At 50.0% G+C, this 21,305-nt stretch overlaps 1 protein-coding gene across 1 annotated transcript in view; it reads right to left on the bottom strand.

The window, feature by feature from the left end:
• EIF4E3 (eukaryotic translation initiation factor 4E family member 3) overlaps window positions 1–21,305 on the bottom strand; it is a 43,754-nt gene that overhangs the window by 21,790 nt on the left and 659 nt on the right. The window contains exon 2 of the mRNA XM_062200202.1: window positions 2,297–2,369. Within this exon, the coding sequence (XP_062056186.1) occupies window positions 2,297–2,369 (73 nt within the window). The remainder of the gene's footprint in view (window positions 1–2,296; window positions 2,370–21,305) is intronic.

Below are 21,305 nucleotides of genomic sequence, written 5' to 3' on the forward strand. Positions count from 1 at the left end.
CCCTGGATGAAGTTCTAACAGCACAAACTATACTTGTTTATGGACTGTGTGTCCATGTTCTATACATAACAAGAGGAAGAGGAGCTCACCTATCCCCCAAGAACCAATTTTTGCCCCCACTGAGAATGTGTGGTTACTGCTGAGTGTGCTACAACACAGCAAAGTGGCTCATTGGCAAATTTCTCATTCATTCCTTCAATATTTACTGCTTGAAAGGGTAGGGATGCAACAGACTGCAGACCCATGATTCCATTTATACGAAGCTCAGTAACAGGAAAAATCAATGGAAGGTGTCGGCAACGAGAGCAGGGGCTGCCTCTCGAGGAGGGGTCTGTGGGGAAGGGGGCCTGAAGAACTTCTCTGGTGCAGAATGATGGACATTTTTTGACCTCCCATCTGTGTGATGGTCACAGGTATGCATACCTTTGTCAAAACTTACACATAAGAAACCTGCATTTCTTGGATATAAACTATACTGCAATAAAATACAGGTTTAAGAAAAGCATGTCCTGGAGTGTGCCAGCCCAGGCATTTTTTTTTAAAGATTTATTTGAGAGGTAGAGTTACACAGAGAGAGAGAGATCTTCCATCCACTGGTTCATTCCCTAAGTGGCTGCAACAGCCAGAGCTGGGCCAGACTGAAGCCAGGAGGTAGGAGCTTCCTCTGGGTCTCCTGGATGGCTGGCAGGGGCCCAAGCACTTGGGCCATCTTCTGCTGCTTTCCCAGGCCACAGCAGAGAGCTGGATCAGAAGTGGAGCAGCCAGATCTTGAACTGGTGCCCACACGGGATGCTGGCACTGCAGGTGGCGGCTTGCCCTGCTACACCACAGCACTGGCTCTGGCCTGGGCACTTTACTAAAGATGCCAACACATTGCTGGGCCCTGACGCCTACCCCAGGACTGTGTGTTATCCAGTTGAGGTGGGGAGAACAAGCCAGTCCCCACTTCTGACTTCACGGCTGTCAGCCCCAGGACCCCACACGTGGCTCTGAGGATCCTGTGTCATCACAGCAGAGTGGGAAAAACCCCAGTGCATCTTTCAAAAGAGCAGAAGGCTCTGAGGGCTTCACTCAAGGACAGGCCTTATGGTCGAGTGCTCTGAGGGTCACCCAATGGGTGCTGGGAGGCGGGAGCTCAGGTCCAGAACCTCACACACCAGGGGACTCCAGGGGAAGCCTCTCCCTGACTCGGTGCAGCAGCCCGCGAATCCCCCAGCTTTGGGCCCGATTCTGGGATGAGGGGCTGGAAGGGGATCTCAGCGTGACTTCTGCCTGTGAGAGGCTGCGGACAGAATGACCTACATGCCAATCTGCCGGGCCTTCTGCCATGTGAAGTGACTTAGGGACACACGGGAAAACTACCTGAAATCTGACCCTTCCAGAAAATTGATGGACATGTGGTCAGTCCAAGTCTGAAGCAGCCCTTTTCAAAAAAGAGGCAGAGGGGCTGGTGCTGTGGCTCACTAGGTTAATCCTCCACCTGCAGTGCTAGCATCCCATATGGGTGCCGGTTTAAGTCCCGTCTGCTCCACTTCCAATCCAGCTCTCTGCTACGGCCTGGGAAAGCAGTAGAAGATGGCCCAAGTCCTTGGGCCCCTGCACTCACGTGGGAGACCCGGAAGAAGCTCCTGGCTTTGGATCTGCTCTTCTCTGGCTGCTGCTCTCTCTCTAGCTCTACCTCTTTCTGTAACTGTCTTTCAAATAAATAAAATAAATCTTTTTTTAAAAAAAAGAAAGAAAACGGTCACACTCCGAGTTGGTGACATCTGCTGAGAACCTGCCACGCGCCAGCTACCCCACTAAGCAAGCGCAAACACGATTGTACTGAACCCTCCCAGGAAGCCGCGCAGGGAGCTGCTCTTTTTCTAGCAATTGTACAGAAACGACAGGGCTGCTTGATCCATGCCGAATTTAGGGTGATGGAGTCGGAAGGCGAGGCGGCAGACTGGGCCGAGACCCCCGATCTCCATGCTCCACGCTGTCCTGCTCTCCCCTTGTGACCTCTGTACTGTCCATGGCCCTGTACCCGCGGGGAAGTCGCACAGACAACGTGTGGCAGAGATGGAGTCTCAACAGGGACACAGCAAACTGGCCTCAAAACCTTCATCCCGTGCCACCATGGTCGGCTTCTGGCGCAGGCCCGTGCAAGGTGCAGGTGGCGGAGACTGTACTAAAGTGCACCACAGAGCCCTGACCAGAGCAGCCTCCCCCGGGAAGGGGCTGCAGGCACACTAGTGGTTTCCAAGGTGGGGGGTGGGGTGGGGGAATGCCCAGTGCACCCCTCTCCCGCTCTTACCTGTACTGTCTCCACTGTGTAGATTTTCTTCAGGTTCGACGCACACTCGGCCGCCGTGGCACCAGGGAGGGACCTGAGAAAACCAAGCCCAAGGACAAAGACACAAACAGAACGAGTGGTCACTGGAAGGTTCCACCACCCCCACCGTGAGGACTTAATGCAACTCAGGTCTAGAACGACAGGTGGGGCAGCTCCAAGAAGCCAGGCCGAATTTAGAATGTGAAATCTCAACTCTGGGAAGTCATGCCCTTGCTTTTCCCGGAAGCTGACAGGTGCATTCTGCAACACTTGACCAGGAAATGAGGAAACCTATGTCGGAAAGGTGTCAGAAACTTCCAGAATCACATTTTAAAAAAAATAACGTAAATCACCCAGTAAACACTCTGGCTTTTTGCCTAGGACTTTAGACGAGAAACTGCTTCTGGTATGGACGGCAATGAGACGCAATGTCTTGACCTGGTGATCTGAGTGGCACTCTGCTGGTAAACACGCACCCACTCTTGAGAAACAGCGTGGCCCCTCACCTACTTTCAGAAACCCTGACTTGGCAAAGTCAGCTTTGGCTTCGTCCGAATCTGCACGCGTTTCCCAACCGCTGGCCTTTGCAAACTACTTGCTGTTGTTTCACGAGCTCTGCTGAACTTGCTGGTCACAAGGCATTCGGCTTTAGTTTGCTACACATTCCACTAGATGGCAACATACTACAGGCTTAGTCACCAAAAAAGCCATGCAACCAAACCCGCTTTATAATGAGTGCCATTATTTCCTGAGATCGGAGGGAAATGACCACGTCTTGTGATCTTTAGATGTGTAGACCCGGTTGCTGCTGCCTTTTCTTTCTCCCTGTACCACCCAGCAGTCTGTACTCAAGAACATTAGGATCCAGGGTAGCAAGCCTAAGAGACGTTTCACCACACGGATCCGGCTTAAAAGCCCCTGGGGAGACGTAACCCTGGGAAGTGAAATCCTAAAAGAGACAGTGTGTACTGGTCATGGGCGCCCAGGGACACAGCCTGCAGAGACCCGCAACACAGTGGACTTTTTGCAAGGCTACAGGCAATCATGAATTGCCCACTGGCTCAGAGGCAGGGGCAATGGGTGGCAAAGCACCATGCTCCTTGAACTATGGGCTGAGGAATGCACCCCAGGTGTTGCACCGGAGCACAGATCCCTTGTCTAGAGGTCATAATAATGGATTACTTTGGGGGCAGAAAAGGGGCCCTCGTTGGGCAGGTGAAGTCCACTAAGTAAATGGACCCCAAAGCACTGTGGTTCCAGCTCTTCCGTGGTTGTCTGTACACTTGCTGGACATCACTTTTAAAAAGCAAATTGGCAGTCACCACCAGGACTGCATTTTGCTGCCAGATCTGAGGCCTAAAATAACTGCTGCACAGTGTGGTGAAGAGCAGGTGCTCCATAAACACCCTGCTAAGAACACTGATAGGCGCTGGTACTGTGGCCTAGCAGGTAAAGCTATAAGGACTCCGGTTCGAGTCCCGGCTACTCCACTTCTGATCCAGCTCTCTGCTATGGCCTGGGGAAGCAGTAGAAGATGGCCCAAGTCCTTGGGCTCCTGCACCCACGTGGGAGGCCTGGAAGAATCTCCTGGCTCCTGGCTTTGGATCGGAACAGTTCCGGCCGTTCCAGCCAATTGAGGAGTGAACCAGTGGACTGAAGACCTCTCTCTCTGCCTCTGCCTCTCTGTAACTCTGCCTTTCAAATAATAAATAAATAAATCTTAAAAAAAAAAAAAGAACACTAGTAGAATCCACCATCTGCAGGGATCCAAGGGTATCGGCACCACTGAAGAACCAATCTGGATAAATGCAGAGGTTTATGCCCTTTTTTGGGCTTAATTCATAAAAAGATTAGGGAGGAAACTAAAAAAATACCTAAACTTTCTCTGACTAGATTATTATATGAAAAACCCATTGTTTTTAGATGGAAAATCTACCGGCATTTATTCCAATACTAATTTTTCTTCCTTTGAAAGGTTGAGCTGACTGCTCCCCAAACATGCCCAGCAAATCAATTCATGGACTCTCACATAGGAGTATACAGATGGCTCCTTCCCTAACTCTGGGGGGTGTGTGTGTGTGTGTGTATGGGAAGGGAGGAGGTACTTCCATTTTTTTTTTTTTTTTTGACAGGCAGAGTGGACAGTGAGAGAGAAAGACAGAGAGAAAGGTCTTCCTTTTTGCCGTTGGTTCACCCTCCAATGGCCGCTGCGGCCGGCGCACCACGCTGATCCGATGGCAGGAGCCAGGTGCTTCTCCTGGTCTCCCATGGGGTGCAGGGGCCAAGCACTTGGGCCATCCTCCACTGCACTCCGGGCCATAGCAGAGAGCTGGCCTGGAAGAGGGGCAACCGGGACAGAATCCAGCGCCCTGACCGGGACTAGAACCTGGTGTGCCGGCGCCACTAGGCGGAGGATTAGCCTGTTGAGCCACGGCACCGGCCCATTTTTTTTTTCTTAAGATTTATTTATTTAATGGGAAGAGTGTCAGAGAGAGGGAGACAGAGAGACAGATCTTCCATCTGCTAACTTCAGTACCCAAATGGCCACAATAGCCACGTCTGGACCACAGTGAAGCCAGCAGGCAGGAACTCCATCCAGGTCTCCCATGTGAGTGGCAGGGGCCCAACCACTTGGGCCGTCTTTTGCTGCTTTCTCAGGTGCATTAGCAGGGAGCTGGATCAGAAGTGAAACAGCCAGGACTCAAAACAAGTGCCCCAATATGAGATGCCAGTTTTGTAAGCAGCAGCTTAAGCCACTGTGCCACGATGCCAGCACCCTTTACTAATTTTTTTAAAAGATTTATTTATTTACTTGAAAGCCAGAGTTATATAGAAGAGAGGAGAGGCACAGAGAAATAGAGAGAGGTTTTCTATCTACTGGTTCACTCCCCAATTGGCTGTAATGGTCAGAGCTGTGCCAATCTGAAGCCAGGAGCCAGGAGCTTCTTCCAGGTCTCCCACGTGGGTGCAGGGGCTCAAGGACTTGGGCCATCATCCACTGCTTTCCCAGGCCAAAACAGAGAGCTGGATTGGAAGTGGAGCAGCCAGGTCTCAAACTGGCACCCATGTGGGATGCTGGTGCTTCAGGCCAGGGCATTAACCCGCTGTGCCACAGCGCCGGCCCCACCCTTTACTAACTTTTAAGTTGTGCTTCAATTAAGGATGGTTAAGAATGAGGCAATTTCATCTTAAGTGTTAAAGTGATCATATGGATAGGATTAAGTATCTGGTAATAATAATAGATACAATTAAAAAGGAGTGAATATCCAACATGGGAAGAAATCCACACATGCGACTCCTAGAATGACAACTGCTTTAAATAGCACTCTGACCTCAGAATCAGCCCTTAAGGCATTCCGGTCTGGCTGAAAAGCCCATGAGAGCATTTCAGGCAAGGAAAGCCAAGATACTGAGGCAAAAAAATGTCCTACATGAAGGACTTCTGTGAGTGAGACCCCAGTGGAAAGAAGTGGTCATCAAAGAATGTACTTTTATCTGAAGGGAGGAGAGAACTTCCACTTTGCTTATGGCTTGTCTAAATACTGAAGGAGTTTCTGGATTCAAAAGGCTTCCATAGCCTAGGCAGCTCATATCAAGAGCCTTGGGTGATCACTGACGTCATACATAAGAGCGTTAACTATTAAACTAACAATAAAAGTCATGTGCACTAACTTCCCATGCAGGATCTCTGTCCTCAAAGAGTTGTATTATAATTATGTCTAAGTAATCCCAAAAGATATATCATTCTTGGGTGCTTCACTAAAGTTTATTAAGTTTCTAAAAAACAAACAAAAAAAGGAAGTGAAATTAACTTCAAGATGCAATGAGTTTGAACAGCCCTTGTCTCAACTGTTGAGGAACAGGTTCTTTTTTGTTTTATTTTAATTTTTTTTTTACTGTGCAAATTGTTAAATTGTTTACTTAGTAGAGAGTTGGTCTTATGTGTATAAAATTAATTGAAAATGGATCTTAGTGGAGAATGGGACTGGGAATGGGAGAGGGAGGAGGAGGAGTAGTGGGAGAGTGGGTGGCAGGGCAGGTATGGTAGGAAGAATCACTATATTCCTAAAGTTGTACTTATGAAATGCAGGAAGTCTGTATTCCTTAAATAAAAGGTTTCTTGGGGGGGGGGTGTAAAAATAAATAAATAAATAAAAAGCAAAAAATAATGAGGTAACTTAAATTCTCACTCATATAGCATCATGCCAATTTAAGCAACCACAATGTGAAGATAATACCATTAAACCCAGAAAAAAGTCACTGAAGAACAGTGCTTGACATGCCTCTCTTAAAAGTTTCTGCCCCCACTTTTGGTCTTTTGCTTGCATTCCTGAAGAGGAGACAATCACGTATGTCATTCAGGTTCCCTTCCCTTCACTGTTCAAGGTTTTCCAAGAAGCTGAGTGTCCAGAGGCCAAGAAAGAAATCTCTAGAATGAAACAACGAGGGGCCGGCACTGTGGTGTAGCGAGTTAACGCCCTGGCCTGAAGAGCCGGTATCCCATATGGGCACCAGTTTAAGATCTGGCTGTTCCACTTCCGATCCAGCTCTCTGCTATGGCTTGGGAAAGCAGTAGAAGATGGCCCAAGTTGTTGGGCCCCTGCCCCCGCATGGGAGACCCAGAAGCTCCTGGCTCCTGGCTTCGGATCAGCACAGCTCCGGCCGTTGCAGCCAATGGGGGAGTGAACCATCGGATGGAAGACCTCTCTCTCTCTCTCTTTCTGCCTCTCCTCTCTCTGTGTAACTCTGACTTTCAAATAAATAAATCTTAAAAAAAAAAAAAGATGAAACAATGAGGCAGTGATTCCTAGTGTAAGACAACAATGCCAGCAGCAGAGGTGTACAAGGGTGTTACAAAATGTTCATGGGAAACTGCATTAAAATATGTCTATGTTGGTGCAAACAAATACTTGAAACCCACACACATGTTGTGTGGACCTCCTGAGACACCACAGATGCACTAAGCTCTTGCTACTGTGATGAGCACTTGGCCTCCATTGCATTCCTGCACCGTTACTATGCAACTGTCTATTACCTACACTGCTTTGCTGAGGAATTTGGGCTCACCAAGGTTCAGAAATGCACCCACAGCCCCTGAATGTGTTCCAGCAACACGTGACCCATCTGCCATCTCCTGCTCTTACACGCTTACAGTTAAATGGGCTTTCCCAGCTGACTCCTGGCGTATCCTCATGCTGAGTCTCATTTAAAAACTGTTTTCTTTAAAAAAAAAAATGTACTAGAGGGGCTGGCACCATGGCATAGTATGCTAAGCCTCCACTTGTGGCACCAGCATCCCATATGGGTGCCGGTTCTAGTCTCGGCTGCTCCACTTCTGATCCAGCTCTCTGCTATGGCCTGGGAAAGCAGCAGAAGATGGCCCAAGAGCTTGGGCCCCTGTACCCACATGGAAGACCTGGAAGAAGCTCCTGACTCCTGACTTCAGATTGGGCCAGCTCTGGCTGTTGTGGCCAACTGGGGAGTGAACCAGTGGATGGAAGACCTTTCTCTGTCTCTTCCTCTGTCTGTAACCTCTCAAGTAAACAAAATATTTTTTGAAAGTTTTAAAAAATGTATTAGAAAGGCAAAAAAAAAAAAAAAGAGACAAAAACAAGGAGCCCCCATCCACTGGTCGACTCCCCCAACCTGGGCAGGGGCTGAAAACCCAAGCCAGGCCTCCCCCAGGGGTGGCAGGAACCTAATTTCTTGGACCAGTATTGCTGCTTCCCAGAGTCTATGCCAGCAGGAAGCTGCAGTCCGGAGCTGGAGCTGGGAACCAAAGGCAGGTTCTCCAACATGGGACATGGGCACCGACCGCTGTCCCTGCTGCCCCAACTGCCAGATCAAATGCTCACCCCTGAATCTCATCTGTATTTGTAACATTATAACCCTATGATTTGCTTAGAGAAAACAATACAAGGAGCCTCTGAAAAGCTTATGGTAAACGTGATTTATGAAAAAACTATGCAGACATCTCAAGACATCTCTGCACCCCAAATAAACTTATCCTTTAATTCCATTGTCCCACAACCTCTTTGAAGAGGCTCATACGGAGAGAGTCTTTCCATTGGAGCAGGGTAGGGAGTGTCCTCAGAGAAGCAAGGGTCATGCGCAAAGACACCTCTCCTTGATGGATCAAGACCTCAGGGCGCTGAGGACAGCAAAGACACCTCTCCTTGATGGATCAAGACCTCAGGGCGCTGAGGACCGCAAAGACACCTCTCCTTGATGGATCAAGACCTCAGGGCGCTGAGGACAGCAAAGACACCTCTCCTTGATGGATCAAGACCTCAGGGCGCTGAGGACAGCAAAGACACCTCTCCTTGATGGATCAAGACCTCAGGGCGCTGAGGACCGCAAAGACACCTCTCCTTGATGGATCAAGACCTCAGGGCGCTGAGGACTGAGGCTTGGGAGGAGGCGCAAGTTTCCTAGAAGCTCAGTTTGCTAAGTTCTTCCTGCAGGAGGCGAGACTCCCTGCTCGGAAGGTTCCTTCCTGCTTCCGGAAGTTCCATTAACTGCTGGCCAGTTTCATGGACACTCAGGTTTCAAAGCAAACAAAACAACGTTGTCAGAGCGACCACAATAGCTAATGGTTGGCCGGCTGGCGGGAAGACAAGGCGCTCTTCAGGGAGCCAGATCTGATTCTGACAGTCACTGGAATGCACTGCTTCACCAAAATCCCAGGACTGAACCTCAGACTTCTTTCACAAGCAAAAGTGGGCCATGTGCATAGAATCAAGGTCAGCAGGGCGAGCGAGCTGAGATCGTTCTCTGGTCTGCCTGTGATCGGCTCAGGCTGTACTGGACTCACTGATGACAGGTGCAGCCAGAAGCAGTCCTCTACTGTTTGTTGCGTTTCTTATAGTGCTGCAAGCTGTGCCTGGGCAGACTGCGCCCTCGGCAGCTGGCGGCCTCCCCTCTGCTCCCTGTCACTCCAACAGTCAGCTGCCGCAGCTGGCAGGTAACGGCTTGTGAGGCAGCTCAGTGAAAGAGACACTTGTACCGGTGGCATGCAGTCTGCATCTTATCTTGAAGATAAGTGTATATAGGAAGTCTCTTATCTTTAAACGAAGTCGTTCTAGTTCATTCATGCTGCAAACTTTAATTTCCCAACAGAATCCTACCTTAGCTGGCTCTTTCTGCAGACCAAAGGCGCTCATCTGGAAGTGATGTGTCACCCTCCTCCCCCATAGAACACCTGGCCACATCTGGAGACCCTGTTGGTTGTCCTAGTGCAGGGGCTTCTACTGGCATATAGAGGCTGAGGGGGCTGCTGGACGACCCCCAGTACCCAAGACAGCCCCGCCACAGAGGATGACCTAGGACAAAATGCCAGGAGCATGCTGGCCCGGAAACCCTGCAGTGGACACTGACAGCGGTCTCCAAGATCGGAGACACACAGCAGATGCTAGCTGCTGGGGATCGCTCCAGACAGGGTCTTGGTCCCCATGGCACTCCTGCTCCGGAACCAACATCCCTGCTCTAGGAACTCTCAGGCTCCTGAAGGCGGTGAAACAATGCTCAGATCCTTCTTACTAGTGTGGGAGGGACGAGACGGAAAAGAAAAGCCAAGAGGGGAATACACAGCCCGCCTCCCACTCCTTGGGTTTCACACCTGTGAACTCAGACGACTCAAGTGACTTGGATGGGAAATATTTGGGAGAAAAAATGGCATCTATACCAATTCTTAGTTTATTTCCTCTTGTTACTATCCCTGACAAATACAGTTTAATGATCACTTAAATAGTATTAGGCATTATAAGAGGTGACTTAACGTATGCTGGAGGTTGTATGTAAACAGTACACTGTTATATATGGGACTTGAACGCCTAGGGGGTTTGGTATGGGGTTGGTCCAGACTCAGTCCCACCTAGATACCAATGGTCGCTTATTCCGACCATTCCTATGGGAAGACACGGCCGGAGCTGTGCAACTCCAGAGAACCAAGGAATGAGGACCCACTTTCAACTACTCTGAAGGCAGAGCACTCTCTCACAGTACACAGCTAGAGCTGAGATACGACGATGGAATAATAAATGCCCTCGTGATGGATGCATCGGTTAAGGAAACTGAACCGTCCTTCTAGGAGTCTCCCTCTATCTGATGCTTGTGATGTCACAATGTTACTGAGCTTCTATTACAGGACTGCAGCTGCATTTGCTGAAATCATTACACCAGTCCTGCAAGACAGCTGTCATGATCCCTACTTTATCCTGGGGAACCGAGGCTCAGAAGGCTCATTTCTAAGTAGCAGGTCCGGTTCTGCTCCTGGTTTGTCTGGCTCTGATGCCCACAACTTTCCCCTTGGACTGCGCTGCCTCCCAATGGGACTGGAGGCGTCACTGACAGCGGTGGGTGAACACATGTAGCTCATCCTACAGTGAATCCCCTTCTCAATCCTTCCTAGCCCACCGGCTCCCTCCTGGGGTCTACCCACTGCTCCTGCACTGATGCACATCTGGCCACACTGTTGGAGGCCGCAGAAACAAGAGATGCAGGAAAGGGTTAGGTGCCACTGGACTCCCTGGCAATAATGATACTTCAGATGTGCATAGCACATGCCCAGGTCATCACTTTGGAGCACTGGTCAAGGGAGAAAGCTAAGGAATCGACAAAGACTGGGATGGGCGGGGCAGGATGGCAGAGGAGGACAGCAATAGACCTCGGCTCAGGTCCCAGCTCTGCCACCTCCTAGTTGTGTGACAAGCCCTCACCGTCCTCTCTGGAGACATGGTCTCTACTCATCGCTTTGCTGCTTAGCCTACATGCTGCCAGTGCTACATAAAGTGTGTCTACAGTACATCCAACAGCATCTAATAAGCAATTGCAGCTGATACCATCCTCGTTGAGAAAGAGAGAACAACAGGATACAGACGGGGAAGCCATTAGGACTAAGAGACACCAAGATTATTTCCTAATCTGTGGAATGGGCAGTAAGAAGGTTTCCCACAGAGCTGAGCACCTCCTGCACCCACCTGCAGGGGGAAGAAAGCCGACTGACAACACCTCTCGACCTGAGGCCGTTTCGACTAGGACGTGGCAAAATCCACAAGCGGTGATGGTCAGGACAGAAGTGGGAGTGGGAGGAGACTCTTCAAAGCCTGCCACGTGTATGATTAATGTAAAGACACGAGGGGAGTGGCTTATGTTACCTAAGAGCAGAACTCCCAACTCCAGCTTTATGTCACTCCTGTGCATCTCCAACTTCAGAACAAACTAGGACTGGGGAAAACTCCTTTTCTTTGGAGAGTTAGGAAAGGGCAGGACGTCGGATAAGCGTGGACCAACTGCTCTATGAAAATGGTTTTCAGGCACCTAAGCACCATTTACGTGCAAAAATCTAAAATGATATTTATTTAATCACTCAAGAGGTCCCCGGGAATCTTCACAAAGCCTTTAATTTAAGTCTGAAATGTTTGAAAGCGTTGAAGCTTGAGCCGCCCACAACTGAGAAGACTGCCCATCATGCAGGACCTATTTGCATGATCTCATTCTCTCCTCATTCAAACACCTTGTGGGAGATCAGAGCGCAGCCCCACCTGGCACAGAAGCAAACTACTTCTGAGAGTAAGTACTAGGGCAACTTGTTTAAAGAAACAATGTGTGAGCAGCTCAATTCACAATAGCGAAGACATGGAATCAACCCAAATGTGCGTCAACTGAAGACTAGATAAATAAATTATGGGATATGTACACCATGAAATACTACACAGCAGTGAAAAAATTAAATCCTGTTGTTTGCAACAAAATAGATGAAACTGGAAAACATCACAGTTAGCAAAATAACCCAGTCTCAAAAGGGCAAATACCATATGTTCGCCTTGATCTTTGATAACTAATAGAGCACCTAAAAGGTAATCTATAGAAGTGAAATTGACACTCTGAGATGTGATGACTTTGAACAGCCCTTGTCCTGAGTAACAGTTTTTTTTTCACACTAACTGTTGATCTCTCAGTCTAGATTAATCATATGTGTATGAAGTTAAATGAAAATAGATCTGAGTAAAAAACAGGAATGGGAATAGGAGAGGGAAGAGGAAGAGGCGGGGGAGGGCGGGTATGGTGGGAAGAATCACTATGTTCCTAAAGTTGTGCTTAGGAAATGCATAAATATTAGATTCCTTAAATAAAAGGGTTCTGGGAGGAAAAAACAATGGTGGTCAGAAGCCAAGCTGGACTTGAACTGAGGGCTGCTAGCCAACCTTGCTCCTGGTCTCTAGCCTAAACCAAACACAGCCACGTGCATGAACACCACTCTGTGTGGCACTGGGACAGGCTCTGCACCCAGCACGGCCTGAACTCTCCTGCAGTTCGCAATTCTCGATTGGGACTTTCCCAGTGATGCACCTGCTGTGGTCTTCAATCACTGACAATGTTCTCGGGGACATGGCCTTCGTAAATACCCAGAGAAATGATCTTAACCATTTCCTGAGTAGCCCTTAGGGGGCCATTACTCCACTCATGAGCTGTCTGGGTATCTGGAGATGCTTCTTACAAAGCAAAGATGCTGAAGAGATTCCCCCAAACTCTGCTGTATCCTTGTCACTGAAAGTGTGATCCATGGATGGGCAGCCCTGCCTGGGAGCCTGTTAGAGGTGCAGACTCCAGGCCCCACCAGACACCTGCTACATCCCACGTGATTCAGATACACAAGACAGTTTGAGAGATGCTGGCCTATGTTACGGAAGTCAGGTCACCAGGAAAGGGTGCTTGGCTAGAGGGTAAGATGTCATCTGGGATGCTCACAGCCCACACCAGCGCTCTGGGGTTCAGTCCTGGCTCTGCTCCCAATTCCAGCTGTCTGCTCATGTGGACTCTGGGAGGCAGTGGGTGATGGCTCAAGTACTTGGGTCCCTGCCACTCATGTTGGGGATCTGGATGAAGTTCATGGCTCCTGGCTTTGGCCTGGCCCAGCCCTAGCCATTTCAGGCATTTGGGGAGTGAATCAGCAGATGGGAACTCTGTCTTTCCCATAAATAAACAGATAAGGATACTAAATTAAGTTATCATAAGAAGCCAACAGGTCTGAGAGTAAAATCTAATGGGCAACAGCATCCCAAGAAAAATGTAAAAGTCATTATTCTCACAGATGCATTTGTCATCATGTGACCAAGACGGGGTTATGGTTCAATGTGAAGGATGAGTCTGTATGGGGGCTTAAATGGGGCTTTGCAGGCAAAAGCTTTCTTTTTCTCTGTTTTTTTTTTTTTTTAAGGAACTAAACACTTTTTAAAAAAGATTTACTTATTTGAAAGGCAGAGTTAGAGAGGCAGAAGCAGAGAGAAAGAGGGGTTTTCCATCCGCTGGTTCACTACCCAGCTGGTCACAATGGCCACAGCTGGGCCAACTGAAGCCAGGAGCCAGGAGTTTCTCTGGGTCTCCCATGTGGGTGCAGGGACCCAAGCACTTGGGCCATCTTCTGCTGCCTTTCCCTGGTGCATTAGCAGGGATCTGGATTGGAAGTGGAGCAGCTGGGACTTGAACCGGCACTCATATGGGATGCCAGCACTGCAGGTGGTGGTTTTACCCACTATGCCATAGTGCCGGCCCCTTTGTAAGTTTTAAAGGAGGAGGTCTTAGGCTTACTCTTCTTCCATGAAACCAGCCTCTAGTTTCTAGGTGACCAGACCCTGGCCCTCTTGAGCCCTGTTCAGCTCCCACATTTTTGCTTATGCCCCACCTGGTGTTCTCATTCAGAGTGAAGCAGCATCCAGCTGGATTGGAATTGCCAGTGCCTGGGGGCACGCAGCCCCTGATTCAAATCCTGCTTGCGTTCTGCATCATCGTGGGACTTCCAGCAAGTCACTTCTCCAGGACTCTGTTTTTTCATCTGCAAAAGTTGCTGATACATCCCATGTAGACAGCATGAGGACTCTGGTGGATAACTCTGGCTGGCACTCAGTTCAGGGCCCAACACACAGGACTACACTGCAGTTCATGTGAACAGGTTGCAGCAGAAAAATACACCTGGCACTTGATATGGTCCAGCTGCTGGTCCCATGTGCCCAGTACCCAAGCACGTTCCACACATATGACTGGAAAAATGAATGCTGATTCCACCATCTATGGGAGAGGACTTCGGTTCAGCCAGGAGAGGCCAAGCTTAAGGGGAAAGTCTCTGAAGCCAGGATGAGGTCTCTTAAAAGCCAGTGTTCCTGTGGCATCTCCACCAGCATCAGGCTCAGCTCTCCCAGAGACGATCTGCACAGGCCTGGTTACATGATTAAATACGCTCCTCACATATCACTCACTCCATTAAAGATAATTTCATTTTAATCACTCTTGGATAGATCTGTGGCTTGCGGCTACATCAGCTTCCTGTCTGAGAAAGAGTCATACAAAAATGATCCTAGTCCTATTACGGTTAATAATGCATCTGCTGAAACTGTCTGCATGATACAAATGTCTTAGTTCTGCATCTTTGTTTATACGATTTTGATTTCTCCCTGCTTCCCTCTGTTATCACCGCTAAGCTACCCATATGGCTCCTTTACGGTAGTAACTGGGGCTGTTTGCATCTCCATGTAGAACGGACCCTTCAGTGTGTGGCTGGTGGGGGGAAGAGAAGTGTCACAGTGGCAGAGTTCACGACAGACCTAAACAAGGCCTGCGTCTGAACTGTCACGGCGCCACCCTGCACATCTTGCCAGCTGCCTTCTGTCTCGAAATAAGGAAATGGCAACCGTAATATTAAAAGCAGGGGAGAAATTTTTTTGAGCAGTTAGTACCAGCTAAGGATTAGCAACTTTTTGGAGTGAGGATGTTTACGGCCCTGGGATCATTCTGCAAGAAGCGATCCCTGAGCCCCCAGCCAGAAAAGCCGTGAGTCCCCCAGGCCAGGGTCGTTCCCTGCCACATCTACCCACAGGTCTCTTGTCCCTCACAAAAAGTAAACCCTGGGCAATTTGGGGGTCTGTGGGTTTGGAAGGGCAAGTGTGAGGGAAACACAGGGAAAGTGGCGATGCCAGCACTGTCCCCTCCTGCCGTGGCTCTTCTGCCCACATTGTCCTATGGACAGGGATGATGGTGGGGTCTCCTTCGTTGAGCCTGGGCCCTCCTTTAGCAGCTCTGTCACTAGGCAGCACACCACTGGGATGCGTTTGGGAGCTCTGCCCTTTGGAAGGTGGGTCCCTGCAGAACTCAACACGTAGATTGAAGCAGGTGGCACATGAGCTGTCCCTCCCAGACAGCAAGGCCCAGGCTGCGGTCTCCTCTGCTTCCTCATGACCTACAGCTCCGCAAGTAAAAGATCAATAAACAGGGAGACAGGGCCAGCACTGTGGTGTAGCCAGTAAAGCCGCCACCTGCAGCACCGGCATCCCATATGGGTGCTGGTTCAAGTCCTGGCTGCTCTGCTTCTGATCCAGTTCTCTGCTATGGCCTGAGAAAGCAGCAGAGGATGGCCCAAGTCCTTGGGACCCTGCACCCACGTGGGAGACCCAGAAGAAACTTCAGATTGGTACAGCTCTGGCCATTGCGGCCATCTGGGGAGTGAACCAGCAGATAGAAGACCTCCCTTCCTCCCTCCCTCCCTCCCTCTCTCTCTCTTTGCCACTACCTCTCTGTAACTCCACCTTTCAAATAAAATAATTGAAAAATAAATAAATAAAAAATAAACAGGGAGGCAGTGACCTGCATGTTCTGTTGCCTGGGGCTTTTTTTTTTTTTTTTTGATCTGCCTTCACCACCAGAGGTCTGGGGTGGGGCCGGGAGCCCTGTGGTTCAAACGAGCACAGCTGGGATGTGGGACTGTGCTGTGAGAAGCAGAGGCAGTGAGACGCTATGCTAGGGGAGTGGGAGGGTAGGGTTGGGGGATGTGTACGCGATGCTTCACGTTTGTGATGACAGGTTCACAGATACTCATGAAGTACCTCCTGGGTGCCAGGCACTGCCACAGGCACTTCCTGAGGATGGGAGGCAGTCGAGAGTCTCACAGAGAGAGGCAGGGCCAGGCAAGGAATCGATGGTCTGAACATAAACACCGGCCTCGGTGCAGACACAGAGGGGGCAGGCCGGCTCGCACTGGCAGCAGAGGCTGCTGGGGGACAGGCACGGAGCACGGGGCATTTTAGGAGGGCCTTGAAGGATGCGGGGCAGGTTTTCTGCAGACAGAGGGGAGGAGGCAACCCAAGCAGAGGGAACATCAGGAGACAAATCTCACAAGCTGGCAAGTCCACGGTCGAGCCAAGAAAAGGGCCAGCAGTCAGATGCTACTAGAAAGAACGAACAGATTGAGTGGTATCTTGGCATTGAGGAGGGGGACACACAAAGGAAGTGGGTTTCCTGTTAAAAACAGCAATACAGCTACAGCCATTTGTATCATAACCTGTAAGCCTATGGGTTTCCTTGAAAGCAGTAAAAGTTATTATTTACTTATTTTTTTTTTTACTAATTTAAATAATATTTTAAAAGATATTTATTTACTTGGGAGACAGGGAGAGTGCTGCCCATAACAGCCAAGGAAAGGGCCAGCCCAAAGCAGGGAGCCAGGAACTCAATCCAGGTCTCCCTCGTGGGTGGCAGGGATGCAAGTACTTGAGCCATCACCTGCTGCTTCCCAGGGTCTGCACTGGCAGCAAGCTGGACAGGAGTTGGAGCCGGGAATCAAATCCAGGTACTCCAACATGAAGCAGTTGTCTTACCTGCTAGCCCCAAGTACCCATCCCAGAATCCCTTCTTTAAATGCAAACAGCCCCATTTCAAAAAGCCAAGTGAGCCACCACTACCATTCAGAGTTGCTTTGGTGAAAGATCCAGACCTCCTTGCCTGGACCACACAAACCCATAGCACAGAAACCCCTGGGTGGTAAGAAACAAAGTGAAAACCCACTGTGGAGGCAGAGGAGCTGGACTAGGGAGTTGGGCATGACAAGATCAGGGCAGTATAGGAGGCTAAGTATGCCAGCGCAAGTCGGGGTGCTTGCGGAAGGGAAGTCTGCTGAGCAGGTGCACAGTTAGGCAGGGAGAGTGTAACCAGGACCTGCAGGGGGTCGGGGTGCAGAAAGTGGGGAAGAGGGAGAAGTATAGATTCAGACCCTGTTTTCCAAGAGTTATCAAAGTATGAAGTACAGAATGGGATGGAGCAGGGTGCTTGGGAGACAAAGAGATCCAAGGACAGAATAGAAATTCCAGTTTTGAGAAACTGGTAGTAAAGTGGGATTGTTAACCGACATATGATAAGCAGAAAATGAAGAGTGGAGAGAAACCAGCTCAGCCCCTGAATAACCAGGGCTGCCTGTGGCCACACCGGCTCTAGCAGTGCATCCAGAACTTGGGGGGAAGTCAAGGGCTTGGCACTGAGATTTCCAAGTGAGCAGAGGACTGTGAGCCCAGAAGTGAGATGGACCACTCTGGCTAGAATTCAACACCACCGTCGGCATCTGGGGCTGACCAACCTGGGCCAGGCTGAGCCCTAGGAGCCCACAGAACCCACAAAGCTTACCTTCTGGTGAGAGATGACAGCAAACGGTGACGATTGAAGGGGAGAGTAAAACAGGGTTGGGGCCCAGGCAGTGTGTGCCAGTTAACACTGGTGGACAGGGACCATCTGCCGAGAACTTGACACACAAGCAAGGACTTGAAGGACAGGAAAGAGTGACCATGCAGGTAACTGAGGGACGGGCACGCCAGGCAGGTGGGAGCAAAGGTCTGGGCATGGGCTGATGGAGAAGGAGCAAGGGACCAATGAGCTGGAGGGCGTGGGCAGAAGAGTGGCAGAGAGAGAAGGGAGGCCTGGGCAACGGCAAAGAAACCTGCAGCCTGGGGCTGCTCCAGCCCTCCGGCTTCCGCTCTGGGCAGGCTGGGGGTGCTTATAGATGGATCTGCGGCATCTGCACTGAGCAACTGGAAGGATTAGTCTGTTGTCAACTGCTCTTATCTGAGATTAGACAGAAGGCGGCATGTGTGGGATGGCAGCTGAGCAGGTGGCTTGGCACACGTTGAGTCTGGATGTACATGACCAGGGTACTGCAAAAAGGTCATGGGAAAGGTATATTATGGTGTATAAGGATTCTGAAATTTTTCTGCATCACAAGGAACTTATCTTTAAATTCCATTTTCCCACAAATTTCCCAAAGTACCCTCATGCAGACGGGACGGGGAGCTGGCTCTGCGAGTGGAAGTTTCAGGTGTCCGCTGCCCTTGGATGGCATAAGCCTGGTGCCCGGATGAACTCCCTCGTGTAGGCAGATGAGGGAGGCAGCCTGGGACAAAGCTTAGAGAGAAGGAGCCGTGCCACAAGAAGCAAACGAAGCAGAGACACACAGCTGAGGGCGCCTCCCAAGCATCAAGACAGCACAGGAGGGGCTGGTGCTCTGCAGATCCACAGCCTGGTTGCTCCACTTCCCATCCAGCTCCCCGCAAATGTGCCTGGGAAAGCAGCAGAAGACGGCCCACATGCTTGGGCCCCTGCCACCCATGTGGGAGGCCCGGATGAAGGTCCAGGCTCCTGGTTTCAGCTTGGCCCAGCCCCGGCTGGTGTAGGCCATTTGAGGAATAAAACAGCGGATGGAAGATTTCTCTCTTTCTCTGTCTCTATCTCTCTCCATTGATCTGCCTTTCAAATAAATAAATAAACGGGGCCAGTGCTGTGGTGCAGTGGGTTAATCCTCCGCCTGAGAAGCCAGCATCCCATGTGGGTGCCAGTTCTAGTCCCGGCTGCTCCTCTTCCAATCCAGCTCTCTGCTGTGGCCTGGGAAAGCAGAAGATGGTCCAAGACCTTGGGCCCCTGCACCCATGTAGGAGACCTGGAGGAAGCTCCTGGCTCCTGGCTTCAGATCGGCATAGCTCCAACCATTGCGGCCATTGGGGAGTGAACCAATAGACGGAAGACCTTTGTCTCTGTCTCTTCCTCTAACTGTCTGTAAATCTACCTCTCAAATAAAAAATAAAATATTAAATAAACAAATCTTGAAAAAAAAAAAAAAAGCCAACAGGGCAGGACTTCAGAAGTCCAGAAAACAGGAGGAAAACTATTCATTCCATATTCCCAACCCCAAACTACTCATCCCAGCTGCTTAAATTCTTAGCTGCAGAGCCTAATTTCTTTTCACCACACAGGATTTACTGGAGTTGACTGTGTGCGTGTGCGTGTGCGTGTGTGTGTGACTTCCTAACACTGAAGTCAGACAGCTTCCCCCAGAGCCTGCTGTGGAGGTACGTGGGTGCTGTGCGAGGCCAGTCACTGGGGAGCAGGCTAACAGCAGTGCTAACAGCTGGCCTTTATTAAGTCCTCCAAATTTTGCGCACCTGCCGGGTGTTTTGCCTCCATGGCTCTCACGGAATGGCCAGAACAGCCCAGGGAAACACAGCTGGCTATGACTACCTTCAGTTTACAAACAATGAAAGTGAGGTTGGGAGGGCCAAGGTCATGTGCCCATCACCATCCTGGAGGCTGAAGGTGGGCTGGAGAGCAGGGAGATGCTAAGGGCAGCTTTAATTAGCAGAAGACTTTGCACGCTGGGGCACACATGTATGTCATTTGTGACACATACGGGCCAAGCTGCAGCCACAGCTGCCTTGCAGGGCTCTTTTGAGAACCTTGTTCCTCTTTAGAAGGTTACCACATGAAGTTCTAGAACATGCGTACCCCAAGGAAGAGGGGGGCAACATACATACATGTGATGGATTCCAAAGTTCAATAAAAACTATGGGGGCAACTGATCAAAATGAATGCATATGGGAAATGTTGAAACTCATTATTTCTAAATTCTTACTGCCATTTCTGTCAAAGACGTGGACACTGTGGCAACAACACTGTGGCAATAACAGTTTATCTGATTACTGACTTTCAAAGAAAACTGCAGACCAATAGTACAAAAGATACAATTTGTATCTTCACTGACGTTACACAGTCCTGAAAGGTACAAGGCAATCTTGAGAAGCTGGTGTTACCCAGCACCGACATCTTGGGCCCTTCCTAAAATGGGCTGTAGCTGTAGACCCAACTGTTTGAAGAGAAACTGCCAAGGGTTTCCATCAGTCAGCAGTCTCCACAGCTGTGACCACAGGGCCAAGCGAACACCTTGAAAACAGGTACCAGGTAACAACAGCAGAGCTACCGCACACCTTTGAAAACAAACACCCACGATTCCATTCTGCTGAAGTTTGCCAAAACCACGGTGGTTACGAAACTTAAAGGCGCTCTCAGCATCCCGTACCGAAAGTGAAAATGCTGAGAAGCCAGGCTCCCTCCTTCTCCACCCCCAACTTCTTGGGCTCCCCAGCAGAGTCAATGGCTCCAAGTGTCCTCATTTATGGGTGAGCGCTAATCCCAACAAGGGAAAAAGGGAGGAGTTTGTCTCCCTTGAAGCAGATGATTAGGACTTTCTAGAAATCTTGCACGCAGTGTAGGCAATGCGTTTTAAAAACCAGGCTTTGTGTCTGCTCAGTGAGTCTCAGATAACTATTGCGTGCATTTCCTCCTAGCCAGTTTCATCACAATTTCTGCAAGTTCTGGAAACAGCTTGGAAGCGTCAGCAACAGGCACCCACGGCAGCACAAATACTTAGAGGGAAGCTTGCATTCACCCCGTCAGAAATCTGCGCGTTCCTATTACCCGTTGGGCTCAATTCTAGGCACCGGCACTGAGCAAGTGTTCAAGACAAGGGAAAAAAAAAAAAAAGGCCCTTTGATCTTTAACGGAAGGCAGCGGCCGAGGCGCCGTGCAGACAGATTGAAGATAAACTCATATATAACAGACTGCGGTTAAACGAAGCGCTAAGGCGAGAAGGGACTGTGGGCAGAAGCAATCAGAATGAGGGGGGGTGGGGGTGGGGGAGTTTCTGTTTCAGCACCTTAGACAAGGAGGCCTCTGCGGAGCTGTCACTGTCCCCTTGACTGACAGGGCGAGCTGTCACCGTCGGGTTCCCAGTGCACGGCAGGTGTGCACTCCCGAACACCTGCCCGGCGGACGAGCGAGAAGCGGTGCCGTGCACCGCTCACGCCACCACCGCACGTCCCCAGGAGCTGCCAACTTCTCCGGGGGCTGC

This window comes from Lepus europaeus, chromosome 9 (assembly GCF_033115175.1).
Source record: "Lepus europaeus isolate LE1 chromosome 9, mLepTim1.pri, whole genome shotgun sequence".
Lineage (NCBI taxonomy): Eukaryota > Metazoa > Chordata > Mammalia > Lagomorpha > Leporidae > Lepus > Lepus europaeus.